Source organism: Trichomonascus vanleenenianus, assembly GCF_965637985.1.
Source record: "Trichomonascus vanleenenianus strain CLIB 3782 genome assembly, contig: TRVA0_053S, whole genome shotgun sequence".
NCBI classification, from domain to species: Eukaryota; Fungi; Ascomycota; class Dipodascomycetes; order Dipodascales; family Trichomonascaceae; genus Blastobotrys; species Blastobotrys vanleenenianus.
In genome coordinates, this window is record NW_027481834.1 from 37,179 (window position 1) to 57,635 (window position 20,457).

General features: G+C 51.6%; 11 protein-coding genes and 1 non-coding gene across 12 annotated transcripts; 4 read left to right on the plus strand and 8 right to left on the minus strand.

The window, feature by feature from the left end:
* Positions 1-432: 432 nt before the first annotated feature.
* TRVA0_053S00474 (uncharacterized protein) lies at positions 433-800 on the minus strand (the record flags this gene model as incomplete). The annotated part of the gene is made up of 2 exons (XM_076687243.1): positions 433-437; positions 512-800. The coding sequence occupies 2 exons, from the start codon at positions 798-800 to the stop codon at positions 433-435; spliced, it is 294 nt and encodes a 97-aa protein (XP_076538508.1).
* Positions 801-1,186: 386 nt separating this feature from the next.
* TRVA0_053S00496 (uncharacterized protein) lies at positions 1,187-2,234 on the plus strand (the record flags this gene model as incomplete). Its single annotated transcript, XM_076687244.1, has 2 exons — positions 1,187-1,334; positions 1,414-2,234. 2 exons carry the CDS (start codon positions 1,187-1,189, stop codon positions 2,232-2,234), a joined length of 969 nt encoding a protein of 322 aa, XP_076538509.1.
* Positions 2,235-2,385: 151 nt separating this feature from the next.
* On the minus strand, positions 2,386-4,804 carry CUL3 (cullin family protein; the record flags this gene model as incomplete). Its single annotated transcript, XM_076687245.1, has 2 exons — positions 2,386-4,707; positions 4,763-4,804. The coding sequence occupies 2 exons, from the start codon at positions 4,802-4,804 to the stop codon at positions 2,386-2,388; spliced, it is 2,364 nt and encodes a 787-aa protein (XP_076538510.1).
* Positions 4,805-5,187: 383 nt separating this feature from the next.
* On the plus strand, positions 5,188-6,809 carry HRD1 (E3 ubiquitin-protein ligase HRD1; the record flags this gene model as incomplete). The annotated part of the gene is made up of 2 exons (XM_076687246.1): positions 5,188-5,217; positions 5,292-6,809. 2 exons carry the CDS (start codon positions 5,188-5,190, stop codon positions 6,807-6,809), a joined length of 1,548 nt encoding a protein of 515 aa, XP_076538511.1.
* A 356-nt stretch (positions 6,810-7,165) lies between these two features.
* On the plus strand, positions 7,166-7,735 carry TRVA0_053S00562 (uncharacterized protein; the record flags this gene model as incomplete). Its single annotated transcript, XM_076687247.1, has 1 exon — positions 7,166-7,735. One exon carries the CDS (start codon positions 7,166-7,168, stop codon positions 7,733-7,735), a length of 570 nt encoding a protein of 189 aa, XP_076538512.1.
* A 166-nt stretch (positions 7,736-7,901) lies between these two features.
* Positions 7,902-9,512, minus strand: RRN11 (Rrn11p; the record flags this gene model as incomplete). Its single annotated transcript, XM_076687248.1, has 1 exon — positions 7,902-9,512. The coding sequence occupies one exon, from the start codon at positions 9,510-9,512 to the stop codon at positions 7,902-7,904; it is 1,611 nt and encodes a 536-aa protein (XP_076538513.1).
* Positions 9,513-10,500: 988 nt separating this feature from the next.
* On the minus strand, positions 10,501-10,713 carry TRVA0_053S00606 (uncharacterized protein; the record flags this gene model as incomplete). The annotated part of the gene is made up of 1 exon (XM_076687249.1): positions 10,501-10,713. The coding sequence occupies one exon, from the start codon at positions 10,711-10,713 to the stop codon at positions 10,501-10,503; it is 213 nt and encodes a 70-aa protein (XP_076538514.1).
* Positions 10,714-12,601: 1,888 nt separating this feature from the next.
* On the minus strand, positions 12,602-14,512 carry TRVA0_053S00628. The gene has a single exon (XR_013062099.1). It is a non-coding gene; the product is annotated as an uncharacterized misc_RNA (transcript).
* A 271-nt stretch (positions 14,513-14,783) lies between these two features.
* On the plus strand, positions 14,784-15,101 carry GRX1 (glutaredoxin; the record flags this gene model as incomplete). Its single annotated transcript, XM_076687250.1, has 1 exon — positions 14,784-15,101. The coding sequence occupies one exon, from the start codon at positions 14,784-14,786 to the stop codon at positions 15,099-15,101; it is 318 nt and encodes a 105-aa protein (XP_076538515.1).
* A 300-nt stretch (positions 15,102-15,401) lies between these two features.
* TRVA0_053S00672 (4-hydroxyphenylpyruvate dioxygenase family protein) lies at positions 15,402-16,562 on the minus strand (the record flags this gene model as incomplete). The annotated part of the gene is made up of 1 exon (XM_076687251.1): positions 15,402-16,562. One exon carries the CDS (start codon positions 16,560-16,562, stop codon positions 15,402-15,404), a length of 1,161 nt encoding a protein of 386 aa, XP_076538516.1.
* Positions 16,563-17,010: 448 nt separating this feature from the next.
* TRVA0_053S00694 (uncharacterized protein) lies at positions 17,011-17,703 on the minus strand (the record flags this gene model as incomplete). The annotated part of the gene is made up of 1 exon (XM_076687252.1): positions 17,011-17,703. The coding sequence occupies one exon, from the start codon at positions 17,701-17,703 to the stop codon at positions 17,011-17,013; it is 693 nt and encodes a 230-aa protein (XP_076538517.1).
* A 425-nt stretch (positions 17,704-18,128) lies between these two features.
* On the minus strand, positions 18,129-20,356 carry TRVA0_053S00716 (uncharacterized protein; the record flags this gene model as incomplete). Its single annotated transcript, XM_076687253.1, has 2 exons — positions 18,129-19,164; positions 19,227-20,356. 2 exons carry the CDS (start codon positions 20,354-20,356, stop codon positions 18,129-18,131), a joined length of 2,166 nt encoding a protein of 721 aa, XP_076538518.1.
* Between the last annotated feature and the right edge of the window lie 101 nt (positions 20,357-20,457).

Below are 20,457 nucleotides of genomic sequence, written 5' to 3' on the forward strand. Positions count from 1 at the left end.
TTAATTGCCGGCCCCTTTAGCCAGCCCGTGCAGAGCGCGTAGGATATGCAAAAGGGCGTAATATACGCACCGATTGTGGTCGCAAGGTAGCCCCGGGTGCGTGTTGGTGGGTTACATATGAGACCAAGGCTGTCTGTCTTTTAGGGATCTCCAATGCTTCCGGCAATTGCAGCTTCCCTCTTGATCAATTGAGCATTCAGCATTAAGCTTTGGTACCTTGCACCTTTTTTTTTCTGAATCAATTGGCAAATGTTACTAAATACAGTACAGTTAACTGGCTTGCCGTTTACCTTATTCAAGGACAGGGTTTTCGAGTGGAAGGCACCTTAGCGCGACAGCAAAGATCCATTTTTATTATAGAGTTACAACGGCTCTTAAGCGTATTTGCCGATTAAAGAGCATAATGCTGAATGGAGGGCGGCGATCCATTGGCTAAGCTGGATTCCTGCAGTCAGTTTCTCATACTAATTATACAGCCCAGCACGTAGCTTATGTGTCAAAATTTGCATACGTAATCCATAGTTATTCATGTATACAGGAACTGGCTGCGAGTAGTTCCTGGCCCTTGCGTTTTGACAGGTGAACCGGTGCCGACTATGCCATATTGAATTGCACGAACAGCAAGAGCGCGCAGGAAGCCAGGTTGGCGAGATGACAAATTTTGCTCGACACAAACTTGGTAGACTTGGGTTTAGCAAGAATATTGGCACCTGCATGTGCTGCCATCCATGAAAAAAGCTCCCTTCCACAAGCTCGACTTGCCAAGAAATATGTACACTCGTATTGCTCTCATTATGCATGACATTTATCAATCAGTGCCTGAGTCTAGATTCGGAAAACTTGCAACTTATCTGATCCGGTTATAGCCGACTATCTCCTTTCGCGCGCGCAGCCAAACTTAACTAAGCTGACCAGCAATTCTGGAGTCTGGTGATGCTGGGCACGGCCACCTGACTTTGTCCCCAAATGGCGGGTACGGCTGGGAGAATCACTCGATAGCATGACCAAGGTCACTCGGTTTCTTGTTCTCATGGCTTTTTAATCCTTCAACCAGTGAACTGATCTTGTGGCTATTGGCGAGATCTAACTTTTTGATATTTAGTTTGTAGTAGATAGCTTTGATATATAGGGGTACATATACATACACACACTCATTTTTATATATTTAATAGCTCAGATATAGGGAATGTCGACATCGCCTCCGCCTATTCCCTCTGCGGCGGCCGACCGAATCATCAGAAACCCCCACAGTCTGCCTCGAGTCCCGGCCCAGTTGACCGAGATTATCAATGTGAATAGGCACAATGAGAGGCACCGGCAGCATGCCGAACAGGGTACGCATACAGGTTGCAATTTGTGTGTTGGCCTTCAGTAGTAGCTAATTTGTGTGTGTGGTTTTTTTTTGGTGTATAGCGTATTTCATTCGCCGCGCAAAGATTGAGAGCGAGCGAATACGACGAATGCACGCTGCGCGGTTGATGCAGACCTCGCGGGTGGAAATCACACCCTCTCCGCCGTCGTCGCCGGTAATGACCACCACCTTCGGTCCGATCGGGCTGGCCGCGGCGCGCCTGTCGCCGATAATGACCAGCTTCTCTCCGCAACGGCCACCAATGAGCAGCTTTTCTTCGTTTGGGCCACCAATGAGCAGCTCACCTGTCGGGCTGGGGCTGGGGCCGCTGGCGCGGTCAAAGTCGTTCGACCAGAACAACAATGGCGCCCCACCGCCGCGTCCGCGGTCAAAGTCCATGTCGCAGTCGGTGCACATTCTGTCGCGCCCCAATTTCAATCGACGTCGCTCGGTCATTGAGGCCGGGTACGATACCCCGTTTTCGTCGCGGAATGCGCTCTTTGACATTCCCGACGGAAGCATCTTTGAGTCGGTGGGGCGGTCGCGACGGCGGCACTCAGTCGACCAGGCGCCGCACATCTCGGTGCTCCAACACCTGTATCACCTGCCTGCGTACTCCAAGAATCCCGAGGTCCGGGCCAAGCAGCGGATGCGGTTTAGCAAGCGGCCCAACCCGTCGTGGAAAGCGCATCAGAGCAACAAGGATATCGGGCACGCGTGGATTTCGCACCCTAGTTGGCACCGCATGATGAGGAGCGAGTACCAGTTCCACGGCCTGGAGGACATATGGAGAGACGAGCGTAACCGGTTCATGCAGGACTTCCGGAGAGAGCGCCAGTTTGAAAAACAGTCGCAGTATAGGAGAATGTCTAGTATGTTTTAGCACGCCAATTAGATCAAATAGGTTTAGTACAACAGCTTCTTGTTTTGAGCTCTTCTCAATGGACCACCCCTCGTTGGTTAGCAATTGTAGCTCTTTTCATAGATCATCCCATGTGGATTGTTGCGTGGATTGGTATGCGGATGGGGGCGGATTAAGCCAGGTAGTTGTAGGTAGAGCGCTCGGTTGCGTCTCGTTCAAGATACTCACGCTCCAATAAAGCCTCAATGCGCTGCTTGATGAAGTTCGGCTGCGGATGGAACCGGTTCATCAGCTGCTTGGTGACCTCAGCAACGAGATTGGCGTGATTCATGCGCTTTCGCGCCTTCATCATACGCACAATGGCCGCATCAACCTCAAACTTACGTGACTGGTCAACCTGCTCCATCGTCTCCTTGCGCTCTGCCTCCGACTCGACCTTGTTGCCAGCGGACACGGTCAGCACCTTGATTCGCGTCATGGGCGACTCGAACTTGCTGTTGAACGAGAACCGGTCACCGGGAACTACCGTCTTGTTCATAGGATTTTTGCGAAGAACGCGTGTTTTGGGGGCCACCGCAATGGAGAGCAAATGCCGCGCCAGGTCGGTCTCCGGAATGCCAGTGGCGTCTCTAATCTCCTCGTACGACAGACTCTGGCTCTCGTCCAGGTCACGGAACAGCATGACAATCGACGCCGCGTATATCGGCATGTTTATCTCGTGGGTCTTCTTGGCAAATCGCACTTTAATGTCAACCGACCCAAGATTCGGGTTCCACGTCAACACGCGCCCGCTGTGCTTGGACAGGTAGAACTTCTCGAATCCTTGCTTGGCATCGGAAATCTCTCGCGGATACACGCACGGGGTTTTCGACGAGACGATGCCCGGCGGCCAGAACGACGAGGTGAGGATATTAACGCTCGTGTCGATGGGCACTTCAAACAGGCCGTCGGCCCGGGCACGCTTGAAGTCAGCCATCATGTCGTGGGACAGCTTCATGTCCCTGAACATGCCTTCTAGTTTTGAAGTGAACGCAGTGCCTACCTCCATCTTGATCTTGCCAATCATGTTTCGCTCAACGTCGTCCGATACTGACTTGTTGTTAAGCAGTCGCTTGGCGAGGTGCACCTTGTAGTACGTCTCGAACTTGTCCTTGTCGGCAATGAACCGGAACAGCGTGATGGCCTTGAGAAGCACCTGCTCTGCTTCCTCCTCAGACTTGCCCTTTAGCGACTTCTTGAGGTTGTCATCGATAAATAGCGACAAAAACTCGGCAGACCGGGCAAAGTCATTGACAAACTTGGAAAAAGCGTCCTCAATAGTCGTTTCAATGTTGCGATCCGAGCCAAAACAGGCCCGCAGCATCGTATCGTAGTGGTCTTTGAGCGCCAGCACGTCCTCGACCCATTTTACCGCTACTCCCGTAGTGCTACTGGTGAGCGACCGATCACGCGGCTGCTTGGGTGCTCCTCCTGACGGACCCTTGGAGCCTTGGAGAGCGCTAAGGGCCTGCATAGTGCTTCGGTTTATCTCCTCTCCAGACGAAATGATCTTTATCTGCAGCAGGTCGCGGAGGTCAGTGTGATCGGGCATAACTCTGGCGCTTAGCCGGTACATGAGTCGCAGTTCGTCAAAGCTGCTGTTGTCAATCCACTCCTTGTATCCAATCTGCGAGTTCTGGGCAACCTCCTTGAGGCGCTCTATAATCAGCACCCGGTCAAGAATGGCAATGAGCTTGGGCAGCGTCGACATTTCGGAGAGATAGGCCCGGCAGCGGTCAGCCTCGCCCTGTAGCCACTCGTCGACCTTGCGAATGTACACTCCCGCATCGTTGTTCTCCTCGAGCAGCTTGGTCGCAGCACTCTCATAAAACTCCTCCGTCGCCCGCTCGAGCCGTGGTTCAAACTCGGCCACGTATATGCTCTCGCTCTCTGGCCGGGATTCGGGGAGCGCTTCGAGCATGAGAGCGACCTGTTTGATGGTGAGACGGTCGATCGTCTGGCCCTCACGCTCCTTCTGGACCTCTGCGACGACGATATCGTAGATGCGGCTCCCGATCGTGGGCGATCCATGGCGGATGACGGCGTCCCGGAAGGTCGTCAGGCCGGCGTCGTAGGTCAGAGGCAGGCGCGCCTCCTTGGCGTAGATACGGTCGAGGTACATCATGATGTCGCCGACCAACCGCATGCACAGACAGTGGTCGTTCCACTTGTCGCACATGGACTTCAGCACCTTTGAGGGCGAAGAGGACGCCGAGTCCGCTTGCGCCGCGACCATGGGGCCGAGCTCGGCAGCTACATCGCTGGCCAGGCAACTCCAGATCTCCTGTTTGGTGCCTTCATACACCTGCTTGGCGTGCTTGTTGAGCACAAGGCTGTAGGTCAGCCGGTACAGTTCCTCGAAGGAAAACTGAGAGGCGTTCTTCTTGTGGATCTCGCGGATCGCCAATGCCAGTCGGCTCCACGAGGTCTCGAAGTTAGCCGTCAAGCTGATATTCTGTCGTCAGTTAGTGATTTGCCTTCTATATCCGGGGCTTCCTCGCTCAACATACCTTTTTAGGCGCTCGGATCTTGGGCCTCCTGTTCGCCGACATTGCTATATTCGAATTGAATGCCGCTTCAGTGTCCAACTGCTTTCGTGGGTGATACACTCCCAGTTATCCTGCTGGATCTTACAGGCTTACTGGGGGGGTGCTCAGAAGGCAACGTTAAGGAAAAGGCGACCCATGCGCTCGTTAATTGAGGCTACCTTGTAAAACTTATTTATGTGTAAATTAGCCTTTAATTCTATTTAGGTTATATGGTATAATTATGCAGTGAATTACCATTAAATAGAACCAAGTTGTGTGTGGTGAATTAATGCTTGGCGGGGGCCGCCGGATTGATGGGTGATGATGTCAACGACCACCTTATCGTTTGGAAAGGGGAGTTGGAAAGCCTCCACGAAACGAGCCGCAAAAGAGTATACCTACCGGGGATGACAATGCGTTTCCTAGCCTACGCTGGTGTAAGTAGCAAATGATTGAAGGAGAATTTGAAAGATGATGATTAATCGCTAACTTATGGGGGGGGGGAGAATAGATCAGCGCAGTCCTGTCGACGCTTGTTATTGCGTTTGCGTTGATTGAGCGCCCCAATTTCTACTCGGCCTGCGTGGCAATTGCCCAGAGCAATGCGCGCATTCTAGTACTGCTGAATACCATGGCTATCGCGGCGTTCTCCCTCGGGAGGTTCCTTCAAGTGCTGTGCTTTGGCGACCTCCGGGCGCTGGAGATGGAGCATCTCTACGAACGGGTGTGGATAACCCTCACCGAAACATTCCTGGCGCTGGCTATGTTCCGCGAAGACTTTACGTTTGAGTTCATCATCTACTTTGCATTGCTGCTATTCATGAAGGTGTTCCACTGGATCCTGGCGGACCGCGTGGACCTCATGTTCACTACGATTCCGCCGCCCGGGCGACTCGCCATTGCCCGCATCTCGGCGGTTATAATTGGAATGCTGTGGACCGATGTCATGCTGGTGTTCCAGCGGGTCACGCAGGTGTTGGACGAGGGACCCAGTGTCATGATGATCTTTGGGTTCGAGTTCATGCTGCTTCTCATTGCATGCAGCCAGGCGGCAGCCAAGTTTATCATTAACTATATGGAGGCGAGATACCTTGCTCAGAACGAAGACGAAGACACCTGGGAGCGGAAGGAGTCGCTTGTTTTCTTTACGGATACCCTGGCCGATGTCCAGCGTATTGTTGTGTACACTGTCTTCCTCATTGTGCTCATCAAGCCGTATGGTCTGCCATTGTACATGCTCAGCGATCTTTATTTGTCCGTCAAGGTGTTTGTTACGAGAATCAATGACTATAGACGGTACCTAAAGGCCAATTCGCTGTTAGACGAGCTGCTCAGCCCGGCTTCGGACGAGGATTTAAAGGCGGCCGACTCGGTCTGCATTGTGTGTCGAGAGGATATGATTTACGACGAATCGCAAGAGAAGAAATACGTACCCATGAGGCTCAACTGCGGGCACATCCTTCATTACAAATGTCTGCGCAGCTGGCTGGCCCGGGCTCAGCAGTGCCCTATTTGCAGGAGGCCTTTGATCCCTGATAAGCCTACTGCTATTGCTACTACTAGTCAGCCTACTGCCAACCCTCCTAACCCCGCTCGAAACGCTGGCAATCGTCCTCCTAACGAACCTTACCACGTCATCAATAACCCAATGCTCAACCGAGATGCTAATGACGATACTAACAACAATAACGGCGATAACAGCATTTACAGACCAGAAGACCAGGGTAATGCCGAAGGTGTAGTAAGAACAAATTACAATGCTGCGGAACAGCAAGGGGCTAGACAGCACAGTCCTCCATCTTCACCTACAAATAATTACTTCTCGCCGCCGCCTGCGCCTATGGATGGCGTGGAGCGCGTGCCCCTCGGAGTCGACCCTAGCATTGTTGTTCTGCCCGAGAACGTTGTTATCCCACATAATTGGACAGTACTGAAGGCCCGAACGAGCCCTGGGTCGAACCGCCCTTCGGAGGTAATGGTCCAAAAGGACGAGTGGGTGCCAGTAACAGCTAACGAAGATACGTCGTGATATCTATAGAATTGGTTCAAAAATACCAGGTGCCGTAACACCACCAGGTATCGTAATAGATGAGTTTCAGTCAAACTACTTTAATGGCATAATGACAGACCATTTTTAATGGTGAGCTCCCGCAATTAAGGTAACATAATAGATAGAGATCAGTCTACAAACCACCTTTAATGGTGAATAAGGCCGAGACTTGAAACTCCGACAACACGAAATTCTACTAAAAGAACTCAATATGTACGACCGAATTCTGGAAATGTTGTACCACCCTCGCGGAGATTCGTAGCTTAAAGCTCAAAATCCCAGAGGGATGTTGATCAGCCGTGCCAAGTTTTCGACTCCTTTAAGTCACCACTAAAATGAAAGAGACCAGCTGGCCAGCAGAACTGATCATCTCCTGCGCGTTCTTTTCGATCTCCCTGGGGCTAATCGACAAGGTCAACCTCAATCTGAGAATTCTGTTGTTACTGACATTTGCGCGGTCGATTTACAACCGGCTCCAGCCCCAGTTCAGCACCCTTGCGCCGGAAGAGAAATCAGAACACGAAGATCACCCCGAAGCAAAGAAGTTGCTCGAGAACTACAACAAAAAAAAAGGAGATTCTGATGAGAGGCCATTGGACTGGCCCTCGCGGTACGTGTGGCTGCTTTTGCTTGCGAGCCTGATGGCTGTTTTGATGTCCATAACGTGCCGGTACATCTACACTCACCGGTCCTGGGAGCTGTTTTCTGGCATTGGCAGTCATGAAAGTGTAGCCACGGACATGGACGTTTTGGTCCAGAGCCTGGTGTCATCAATTGCATTTGTTGTAGGCACTCTGTTTTTTCTGTCTGTTTTTTCTCTGCTGGGCATGTCCTACGCAACAATTGCAGTCGTGGCAGCTGGCGCCGTTGGACTTACGGCAGTCAAGTTCCATTCATTGCCTTAACATAACCAATATAAAGTCCATTCATTGGTTTGACATAACCAATGTAACGTCTATTAATTGGTTTAACAGAACTAATGTAACGTTTGAGACCCAGGGGAAACGTCCTTGCCGTCGTCTCTCACGCAATATATATATATATATATATATATATATATATACATACATGTTAGTCGTCATCATCGGAGTAGTATCCTCGATTGGTTATCATATTTTCGTCAAATTTGTAATGTTCATTATCGTCGTCGTCGTGCTTGTCGTAGATCTTACTTTCTTCGTCACTGTCATTCTTAATCATATCCTCATCCTCATCCTCCTCTGATTCTTCCCCACGCTCGAATCTTTCCAGCTCGAAGCTCAGGAAGTCCATGGGAAGAACACCGCCGTGGTAAATGCAGTCGTTGAAATATCCCCGCACCTTTTCCACCAGCTGCGGTATTTTGGGCGAGTTCTTCGGCTCCATGCCCAGTAGCTGAATCGTGGCGATGCCGCAGTATGCATAGTAAATTGGATCCTCGCTGTAGGGAGACTCCAACATGAGCTCCTGAAGCTTATCCAGCGCCGATCTAGGGTCAGAGTGCCGCAGCTTCGAAAGGATCAAGTACGGGTATATCTGAGGGGCCCGGGGCCGCTTTTTCCATTGAGCCGGCCGGATGCGCGTGTTGTGAGGGTAGTTGACAATGAGCCACTGCAGAAACTCCTCGTCTTCGGCTTTGCGGTTGCTCGACCGATTGTGCGGTAGGGTGTGGACATTGTAGTCGAACTCGGGACTGTTAAGCTCTAATTCGTCCCGCTCTCTCGTTTCGCGTCTCCATACAAGCAGCTCGAGTCCGATAGTCCACACAACTCGCAGGTCTACCATTGGCGTTCGAACCAGCAGTGCAAATGCGCGACTGGCCAGTCTATAGTCGTTTTTCAGCATTCCGCGGTGAAGAATCGTGCTCACAATCTGGGAGTGCCGGATGCGAAGACTGCGGTAAACCCAGCTGTCCTCGACGCCTACCTTATCGCTATGGGCTGCATCTAGCCCTGTACCAAGATAAAAGTTCTTGCTTTCGAGAACCAGCACGCTCGTATCACTATCCTTGGGCACATTGTTCTTCTTGACGACGCGTTTTGCCTGGGCGCTGAGCTCAGAGAGTGCTGTAGTGCTCGGGCTATCGCGGACGATTCGTAGCGGTGTAATTGGTCGCGGAAGCACGTCCATGCCAGCCATTTCCACGTCGTACCGCTTGAGGTGGCCAAATGGACCTCCGCTCCTGGACCGAACTGGCGTACTCGGGCCCTCTTCGTCGACGATAAGAGCTGGATTCTGTAAAGGGTTGGACTTGAGTGTTGCGTCTGTGCCATATCGCGCTTTCGACGCCAAACCACGGTATTCCAGCTCGCCCACCACAGGACTACCTTCAATGTAGGGAGATCCGGGCACCGAAGAGGATGGAATCGACGGCTCTTGTGATGTTTGTCTCCTTCGCTTCCGAGTATTTTTGACCAGCTTGATTCCAGAGTTCCGCTGGCGAGAAGGCCGAGAGTGCGACTTCTGGCTAACTGGCGCTATTGTGGTGCGCTCCAAGTTTCCCTTACTCTGGCTGGCCTGAGTATGAGCAATCTGGCTTGCTACGAGTTTAGTAGTGTGAAGGTCCGGGTTCTGGGCAGCGGCATCGTGATCTGAGATGGCGTTTATCTCGCTCTTCTCGTCGAATATGTACCGAGTTTTCAGGGAAGTATGGGAACTTGAGGCCCTGTATTGCGTCGCAGGGAAGACAGGAGCCTCAAACATCCTTCCTGCCTCCAATAATCAACAAATCAATAGATCAATATATCAATCCTCTGCTACAGTATATCGACGGTAAAGATTTTTATTTTTCTTATCGTCCCAAAAGGGGGTCTATCAGCCGTACGCCTGCGAGTGACAACTCAGGGGTAACTACGTAATACTTACGATACAAGCACAGCTCTGTTTGAGAGCTCTGAAAATAAAAGTTTGCACATCGGGGGATATTATTTGGGCTATATAGCTTCATGTACTAAGGATATATGGGGTATATTATTTTGAATATTTAAAATTAAGGATATTCAGGTTTTTTGGGGGGTATAATGTCGCGCAAACTGGTACAAAGACAGTGAGGTGGGTTCATTGCGAAGACACATACCACATACCGGACATAGATAAAGGGTATATCGTTAACAAGGCGAGAATTCGCAAATTGATTCGAAACGGCTCTCGAGGGTGTAGAGCGCAGCGTTGGTGATGTAGACTTCTGCTCCGTTGGCGTACTTGCACAGGATTCTCCCCCCTCGTCGCACTACCTCCCGTTCTATATCCCTGGCGATCTTGTAGGGGCACCCAGGCTTGAATCGAAGCATGTAATGATAGACCGCATTGCCAGTCATCTGAACTTGGTGGTTTAGATGGATGTAGTAACAAAAAGCTTGCTGATTTATATACACCCTTCCTGTTAACTTCCAGTGATAGCCACAGCGTGCGAAGTGTGCATTGATTATTTCATCTGCAGGAGTATGCTGGAATGAGCGCTGCATATGAAGCACACATCATTACGCACATATTATAATTCACATCATATCGCACATATTATATTTCCTACATGTACGGTAGCAAACGCACACGTATATGCAGTTGTGTGCCTGGTACAGTACAGTAATTGTGTACGTAGTAGCAATATATTAGGTCATACAAACTAATCCAGCAACAGGATTCAACATTAGCAATAAATAGAGATGAGGCACGGCTTTATGAATGCAAATGCCTACGCAAAAGGGGTTATGCGGTCAATGAGTTGGTGACTCCTCAGCTTTAGCGCCGTTTCACGACCCATCAGCACGTTGTATCCCGAAGTCAGAGGCTCGGCATAGAGCACCCCACCCCCCTGGTGCAGTATCAACCTCTGGACAGTGCGGACGTCCTGGTGTGTGACGTTCTCCTTGAACTGGACAATGTATCTTGAAGCTCTAGCCGACATACTGTAGCTCTATGGGAAGCCGTGTTGCACGTATAGACGGTTCTATACAACCTCGCAGGTCTAGGAAGGGAAATAATCTGTGGAAGACCGCTCCAGGGGCGAGAGAGGGGCCTATTTATATTTGTCGTATCACCCGTCCCTCAAATCCCTCATTGTCCGGGCACTAAAACATGAGGTCCCTGTGGTCTGGTGACTTTTGATAAGAGGTGATAGCTCTGGACGACTCCCATCGACCGGCTGCCCGCTTCCGGATCTGGCAGCAATCAGCACTCCCCTACCCAAAAATACCACGTACACGAGACTGGTATCAAAAGATGGTACGTACCCAGCGCCCGGTACTTCCGTCTCGCTGGCTCTGTTACCATCCTGAAGATTGTGATGCGGAGATAGAATCTTTACCAGATCTAGTAAGCTACCAATATAACAAAGCTGTAGAGCCGGCATTTGGTTACATTTGAACCTCTGCAGCATAGCAGAGCCACGGGAGCTGGAATAATTATGCCTGTTAGTGTCGATGAGCCACGGGAGCTCGAGGGCTGACCCTCAAATACACACCACTACTAGTAGTATCGCCCTGGGGCTTCGCGTGAAAGGCACAATGTCGTGGTATGTAGTATATACAGTAGAATAGTCAAGTCTGGTTGGTGTGGATAGGTTTAATAAATAGATCATCGCTCGTAGACGGAAACGTCGTCAACGTAGACGTGGTTCCGCAGGTAGACTACCAACGGTTTGTTGAGATCAGCGCTCAATGCAATGGACCCTTTCTTGATGACCCGGCCGCCGCGCTGGAGTATCTTCTTCTCCAAAAGGTCAATTAGGCCCCTGCCGCCTTCGGGAAGGATCTTGATGCGGTAGCGCCTTCGGGGCAGCTGGCATAATTGGGCGTACTCGTTCATTGTGTACTCTTCAGGTGTCGTCGCGGAACTCGGGGAAAGTGTCGTCTCCTTATCGTCGTCGTCGAGCACCGCGGATGATGTTGATGGTGCGCTCTCAGGTTTCTCGCTCACTGTGAATTGTTCGTAGCTGGTGTGCTGTCTCTCCAACTGCCAGGATTCAATTGCCTTTTATATCCTCAACTGTTCCTTCACACAATAACAGCTGTCAGAGGACGGTTTGCTTTTTCGCCAGCTCTCTCTCTAATCATTCGCTACGCGAGACCTTATATTAAGCTGTGTGATTATGCAATCTACCCGAGTCCCGAGAGCGTTTTTTCCACTTTTAGGGCCTTGGGGGGTGGGCAATACCTCCTGGATTGGTTGAATGATCGTCTGTTGTCGTTTTGGACCGTTTCATCTTTCCTGGTCTACTTTGCCGGCCTTTTTATGTGGTACCGCTGCGCTGGTAGCACACGTTTGACAGCTTTCATTTCGAAATGCCATATGTGAGGTCGTTATGCACGCTGCTCCATTAGCCTGCTGAACATGAAACGCGAAGCATAGCGCATTCGGGTACTCGCAGTACCTTCCCCCCGCATATCCTTTCCTGCGGATTTAATTCTCGGCTGCCTATATCCAAAAGCTACACGTGTAATGGAAGACTAATGGAGGACAACTGGAGGGCAACTGCTGCTGTGATGATGAATGACTAATGGAAACTAATGGAGTAGGGGAATGGAAGGGGGGGGGAGGGATTGGAAACCCCCCTGAGTAGCGCCATAGCGCTAGTCTCCGCCTTTCATAGCTCAAGGAGTTATGTTTTTTCTGTGTGTTTTGCTGTACTGTGTGGCATGTAGAAGCACGGACTGGTTGACATATGCCTTCGGCATGAGTTTCAGCTGTGCACACACACTAGAGACGTCCTCCATTGTTTAATGGTGCGCAGTGCAGCAGCATTCTTTTCATTTCCGAGCAAAAATGGGAATGTCGCTAATGGTGTAACAGGTTATGCAGTACACACCATCATGCAAAATGCTCCCTTTCAATCCAACATAATCACGGGTGTTCTTCCACCGTTTGCATTGAAGGCCAAAAAAAGGCAAACTCCGACCTCCGTACTTCAATTATCGACAGAAATGTGCATAACCAATAAACAGTAACAAATAATGAATACCCCTGAAAACGCAAATGTGTGTTGAAATTTTGATTTCGATGGCAAAGACTCTATAGCTCTTTCGATACACGTCAGCGGGTGTCTACGGGGCAGCATTTCACATTCCTTCCAGCGACTCCGACGCCCGTCGTCCACTGCCAAGCTCCAAATACCCGAACCGCCAGAGGAGCTGCAAATATCCGTTTGGAAGAGGGGGAGGGGGATTTGGGCCGTATAAGCGCTACATTTTTCATGCACACAGGCCAACCAAGAAAAAAAAGAAGCTCTTTGCGTCGTGCACTACAACCAACCCCTGGTGCATTCACTAACCAACCCCTGATGCATTTGTTTCGTTTCATAAAGATTAATAATGGCCTTAATATCAGAGGCAAGGATACTGCTGCATGCAAAGCTGGCCAGCTTTCCAAGCCGTAATGCTTCACTGGCGTAGACAGCGCACAATCCTATAGGCTGCCTGCATTAAGACCAGGGGGTGGCCAACTAAAGGAAGAAGCATAGGCCTAAATTAAGCCATCTTTCAAGTGCTATTATCAGCATGATGCCTGCTTTTATCGGTTTCTTCTTTCGGCCTGATGCTTCTTTTTTTCGGCCGTTCGTTAGAGCCGTTCCACCTTCTTGATGGCTTTGACCTGGTCGAGCTGCTTGAGCGTGTCGGCTGAAACGCTGGCCGTTATCTTGTATGGTAGGATACATATGTCTCTTACTATGCCTCCCTGGTCCATGATCAATTGGCGGGCTCTCTCCACATCCTCCTTGTTGGCTTTGCGACGAAAGTGCAATAGACACCGCTTGTCGCGGTGGTGTGCATTCCAGCTGTTGCCGGTATCGCTCAATGGTGGTGATGGGGGAAACGCATACGACCGTATCGACCGGTGGCTCGATGTCGATGACACAGAGTTCATGGGCGTATGTCGGCTGTAGTTGACAACTGCAGCTGTAGGCCTTGGTGGAAGCGGCATTGACGGCGGCGATATCTGACTGGTGGATGATACTGAAGAGCTGTGTGACATTTTCTTGCCATGTCTCCACGACAGCGAAGAGAGCGAGTAGGACCGGACCCGGCCTTCTTGATTTTTCTCGAATGGTCTCATAACACGCTCCTTTACGCTCCAACTACTTTTCTTGAAATTCCACTGGCTTTTTTGTAGTTCCGTCCAGCTACTTAAAAGGTATAGTATGTCGGAGTGCCAGTAGGTTCTACCTGTCAGCTGGTTTCTGAGTCCTTCGGGAAACTCCAAGCTCGTGTTTCTGTCTGGAATTATGCTTTAAGCGTCCGCTAGTGATTAAATATATGTGGGTTTCGGGACCGTTGAACCCCTGGCTGGGTCCTATGGACAACCTTGTAGCACTGGGACTCTCTCTCCCAACCTTTTTCAAGACAGGCTTGCTGAATCCTGTCCTGTGCGTGGCAAAACTCCGTTACTGGCAGGTTTTCGTCGACGAGGGCTGCTGATAGTTCGGGTGTCTCCTCACGTTCAGCCTCTCTGCGCCTTCACAGTTGAAGAACCGCTATTTTTACCCTTGCACTCGCATGATGGAGCGATTGGCCCGAGACACAACCCTACTCCAGGCTACCGCACACCCAACCACCTCATTACCCTCATCCGTAGAAAGTTGCACGTTGGCCGCCTCGAAAGGGGTGGTCCCCCTTTCCTCCTGACCGTCTGTGTTGCGCTCGCATGGCAAAGCGACACCCCCGGACTCTGATGAATACCTGCTGAGCGCGGAGCTTTTCATTTAAGCCCGCAAACGGTAAAAATACACGCACCCGCAGGCCGCAAGTGTGGTCGACGACCCACCGCGCAGAGGCAACGCGTGTCTCAGTGGACGCGTCCCGCTGCGCGACGCGTGCGGCGCGGTGCCCAAGGTATGGTGAAATAAATGCTGCTAATTTGCCGATATAATATTACACGAATTAATGGTCTGCTATTTCACCTGATGTACGCGTGCGGCATCCGAAAAATCGCTTCGAGGCACCTGGGGGTGGCTCTTCCTCCACGCATACACGAATCGCAACGATGGCCGAACTTCAGCAGGCTAAGGATCTTATCTCTGGGCACTCGCTTCTTATGGTGTCGAAGACGTGGTGTCCGGACTGCGTCTACGCCAAGAAGGTGTTTGCCGACCTCAAGGCAGAGCCCCACGTCGTCGAGCTTGACAAACTGGAGAACGGCAAGGAGCTGCAGGCGGCGTTCCTGGAGCTCACTAAGCAGAACACTGTGCCAAACGTCTTCCTCAACGGTGAGCACATTGGCACCGAAGATGATATCAAGCGGCTGTCTGAGAGCGGCGAGCTCGAGAAGAAGCTGCTAGAGGCTGGTGAGATCAAGGCTTGAAAGCTACCTTTATTAGACCTTGTATATTGAATGAATAGATTTGTTTTGAGTTGCTGGACCATTCACTATCTGCTTTAGTACAATTTCGCATTTTCATTGGCAATTCGCAATGTTAAAGGCACTTAAAAGGCCGCTTATTAATATTGAGCATAGACAATTTGGTTGAGTCTGATGAAGTCAGCTGGCTTGATTTCGAATTACCGAAAACTACCTACTAGGCGTTTTGTATTCGAGGGCCAGCCCTCGAGCTCCCGTGGCTCCGCTACGCGGAGGGAATGATGGAAATGCACATATTTTCAACTACAAATTACCACGCTTCTCCTGCTCACGCTCAATTGCCTCGAATAATGAACGGAAGTTGCCTGCACCGAACCCGTCAAAGTTGTTTCGCTGGATTATCTCAATGAACACCGTCGGGCGGTCGAGCAGCGGCTTGGTGAACAACTGGAGCAAATAGCCGCGCTCGTCAAAGTCGATCAGAATATCTAGTGCCTGGATGTCCTCAAACTTCTCGTTGAGCTTGAGCGATGACTTGGCGAGCCGCTGGCGCATGCTGTCGTAGTAGGTCGAGGGCACCTTGATGAACTCGACACCGCGTTGCTTCATGCGTCCCACCGTCTCTAGGATGTTTTCGCACCGCAGGGCAATATGCTGGACACCCGGGCCGTCGTAGAAATCGATAAACTCCTCAATCTGGCTCTTCTTCTTGCCATGAGCCGGCTCGTTGATAGGCATTTTGATGCGTTCGTCGGGCGAGGCCATGACAACCGACTTGAGTGCCGAGAACTCGGTGCAGATATCCTTGTCATCGACAGACCAGAACCGGTGGAACCCGAGCACCTGCTCGTAGTACTTGCACGCGCTGTCCATGCTGTTCCAGTCCTGGTTGCCAACACAGTGGTCAATGGCCTCCAGGGTGATCTTGTCGAGAACTCGGTTAATTGGGTCCTCCTGTGACCGCGTATCGAGATACCCGGGCAGGAAGGCGCCCCTATAGTTGCTCCGGTTGATCAGAGTGTGCGTCGTCTCACCATAAGTGTTTATTTTGGCCGTCGTCACGCTGCCGTGTTCATCCGACTCGGTCCTGGGGTCCTGGATGGCCCGGGCCCCCTTTTTAACCGCCGCAGAGTACACGGCCTCAACGTCGTCTACCGCGAAGGCAACATCCTTGACGGCGTCGCCGTGCTTAACGACGTGGGCGTTAATCTCGTCAATGAGCCTCCGCTCCTCAGCGTTGTCAGACTTGCTCCGCAGCGCAGACACGAAGACAAACACTACGTTGCCATTGTGCACTGCGTGGCTCGACACAGCGCGACAGCCAGACTCGAGGCCCTTGTACGCTAGCGGGGTGAACCCCATGCGCGTCGCATAGTATGAGGCCGCCTGCTTAGCATTGCCGACGTACCACGTAACGTGGTCGTACCCGCCGTACTTATTCTCCAGGTCGCTCTGGTTGGTCATGATCATCTATCAGATACTACTACGTCCAAAAACCCAGGTGATTTTATTACTCTTCAAAGGCTATCGCCTCTTGTGTTTGGCTTCTACACATAACCCCTTGCAAGGTTCGCTTTTATATACAAACGAAAGCCAAACCCTCTCTTATCCGCAGAAACAAGCCCATTGCCGTTCTTCCAATAGAATGCTCGGTAATTAGCGGCCCAGCCCTGTCCCATCGGGTTGAAGACAGGGCACATCATGTCTCTCAACTCCACAACGAAATGCAAGCCACATGATGCGCGGCCCCTTTAGGGGCCCACGATCTACAATGCCGGGTGCTCAGTGTACTACAGTAGTGTGGTACCACTGTACTGTATACTGAGTTAGCGCTGTGTTACCAATACATGTGCTTGAAGATGCATTTATCAGTATATTAGTAGTATAGTATAGACTAATAGTAGAAGAGTGTTTAATGTGAGGAGATCTGATGGCTGCTGTACTCGGCTATCATGGCTTCCCTAACCATGTTTCCACAGAGCTTGGCGTAAGGGTTGACCTTGGTCGCGACGGCGCGGGCCAGCTCGTTGCCGAAGAGCCCTGCGTAGAACAGGCTCGAGCTCGCATTCTCCTCGATCTCCCACCGCCTGGCTTCGGCCTCCGCATCCTCGCTGTGCTTCGTCTCCTCGGCCATGGTGAGATATATCGCGCCCAGCTGGGCATACGCCTGGCTGAGAATGGAGCCCTGCATCTTGGAAACGGTGATGACGCCGTCCGCCGACGGCTCTGCCTGCGCCAGCGAGATGGCCCGCTTCAGGTCGCTGATGATGGCATCGCGGGTATCAGCGGACGATGGGGTCTCGAGGCGCCGCAGCTGGGCACGGTTGTTGTATGCAGAGGCATAGTGGGGCTCTCGCGCAATGATCTGATTGAATGCGCTCAGTGCCTTGAAGTACCACTCCGGATCGGCCTGCGCCTCTACCATTCGAATAATCCGCTTCTCTTCGGCGACCAGCGGCTCAATGTCCGCTACATGGCCGTCCGGAGGCAGCTCCATGTCCACTTTGATCTGCTCGTTGCGCGGACTCTGCTCCTCTTCTCCCGTGGCGAAAATGGCAGAGAGCACATGCTGGTCCTTGCGGCTCAGGTTCGTAGCTAGCGACATCTTTTTCTTCTTCTAATTCTTTCTTCTCTTGCTTCGCAACACCAGATATGTGTAATAACCGAATGTCCGTTAAGAGTTGAAAAAGCCAAAAAAAAACCGCCAGTTAAATACTATCCCCGTACCGATGAACTCAGTGGAAGCTGTTTGATCCCCGTTCTGCTCTTTCCTTATCAACAGTCATCGGCCTCGTGTGTGGGGTCCAAAACATTGCAATTTAGGGGCGCGACCGATACCCGCCCACAGCCGAAGCGGCATTCCGCACAGCCGTGCGCTCGCAAAATCCTCCAATTGCCGAGCACTGCATGAATAATTACAATGTAAGCACATGGTAATACAGTAGCATTAAGAGAAATTTATTAGCAAAAGAGGTACCCATCAACTACCTGTATCATGAATAACCAGAAGTAGCAAAAATAGTGGAGGGACTAGACATTTCGAGTGGAATGTTTGACGCGGAGCTTGAGGTCACCTACAAGACGGCCATTCATGCTGTGCATGGCGCGTTTAGCCGTATCGGCGTTGGTGAACCGCACAAACCCATAATCCTTCGGTGTCGAGTCCGGGTTCCGGCTTAGCACACACTCCTCAATATCACCGTATGTCTTGAACAGATGGTGAAGATCGTCGTCCTCTTGGAACACCTCCCTGTCGAGGTTCTTGACATAGAGCTCCATGCGAGAAGTATCCACCTTCTTCTCCTCTGATTTCGCTGCTACTGGGTGCTCTTTCTTGGTCACGGCTGCGGCGCTGGCGGTAGCAATGGCAGCGTAAGAGCTTTTCCCTCCGGCTGTCGTTGGCTTGGAGTAGCCATAGGGCGCCATCGGCATGATTGCAATTCCAGGAGGGTACATTGGCACTGGTGGGGGCTGATGGTGAGGCGCCATGGGCATCGGCATTCCAACTGGTATAACCTCGCCGTACTCAGTCTTCGTCTTCGTCTTCGTCGTCGTCGCCATTGATGTCGTGGCATTGTTGATGACCTTCAATCCAGGAACTGGGGCGACATAAAGAGGCTCTTCGCCCTCACTCATCTCGGTGCAAACCTCGTTCCCCTTGGCATACCGAGCAATCTGCTCCAACTTGGCTAGGTCGCTCCGGTTCATCGTGATGGGGGCGTCCTCAACCAAAAGGGTCTTGACCTTGTTGCACAGCTTATCTCGAAGCACCTCGTCAATCTCGACAAGACCCTGGCGGTTGCCAAATTCGTCCTTGTCGTCGTAGATGAAGGACCCAGTGACTCGCCCGTACCTCGAGAAAACGCCAATAAGGCTAGAAGCCGTCCAATGGCTCGGAATCCCTTCGACCCGCATGATCTTGGTCGCACCCAGCTTGTGCACAGTGGGCTTCTGCTTGCAAATTGGCGGCCAATTTTCCTTATTTTCTTCTTCCCCTTCCTTTCCTTTCCCATCTTCGGATGTAGTGGTTGGTTCGGCAGGCTTTTGCATTCGAGGCTTGATAACACTAAAGATCTCGTTAGCACATGACACATGTGGGGGGGGGACTGTAAAGGGGGAATTTCTTACAGCAGACTGCCATTTAGATAAAGTGGTTCCTGCGTATCCAATGCCTTTTGAGCAGATTCCTTGGATTTGAAAGAAACAAAGCCAAAAGTCTTACACCCGTCATCGGATGGATGAACGCTGACCCGGTCGACTTCGCCAAACTTGGTGAAAATGACGCTCAGCGACTGCTCGGAAGTGGCCCGCGGCACTTTGCCCACATATATCATAGTCTCGGCTTCCTCAGTAGAAGTGGGGATGAGCTTGGGCTTAGGCTCGCCATTGTTGTTACTCGTGGGTCTCCTGTCGCGGCCATCGTCGAGACCGCGTCGCGCCGCTCCGCTTCGATGTTTATCCTTGTCGTAATCCTTCTTTACAACGGGCTCGAACTCAATGCCGTCGTCAAAGGTGGTCTCATTGTTTCTGGGGTAGTGGTTGTTGCGCTCGTTGAACTTCGGTTGCCACCCGCCTCGTCCACGATTGTTACCTCTGTTGTTTTGACGGTCCCAGTGGTGGTGGTGGTTGTCGTTGCCGTCACCCTCATTATACTGCTGGCGATAAGAGGCTCTCGAGTTTCGGTCTTCCCCGCGGCCGCCAAGATTTCGCCCGCGACCTCCATAGTCATTGCCTCTTTGGTTGTTCGCGAAGCGCTCGAATCTACCCTCATTCTGCGGGGAGAAGTTACCTCTTCCACGGCCACCTCGAAACCCACCGCCGCGACCACCGCGATCACCGCGATCACCACGGCCACCACGGCCACCACGGCCACCCCGACTGCCCCGACTGCCCCGACTACCCCGGAGGGACTCGTTAAACCGGTCACTGCCATCGTTGGTTGGACCGCCATGAAAGCCGCCCCGACCGCCCCGGGACTCGTGAAACCGGTCATTGCCATCACTTGTCGTGCCGCCATGAAAGGCGCCCCGTCCACCTCCACGGCCTCTGGAATTGGGCTTGGGGCCATTGAATCCCCCTCGCAAGGGCTTGTCTTGCCAATTGCCGCTTCCATTGCTGCCGAGAGCATGCTTGTCCCCTTTAGGGGGACCCTGAGCACGGAAGCTCTTACCGCCAGGCCCAGTGCTCTCCTGGTTCTCCCACGAGCCGGCAAATCGCGACTCAATGTCACGACTCTTGTACTGGTACAGAGTAGGCATGACAAATAACGACGAAAAACGCAGATTTACACGAAGATTTACGAGGGAATTCTAGTTCTACGAACTATATGCCTATATACGAACAACCGAAAGTCGAGAGT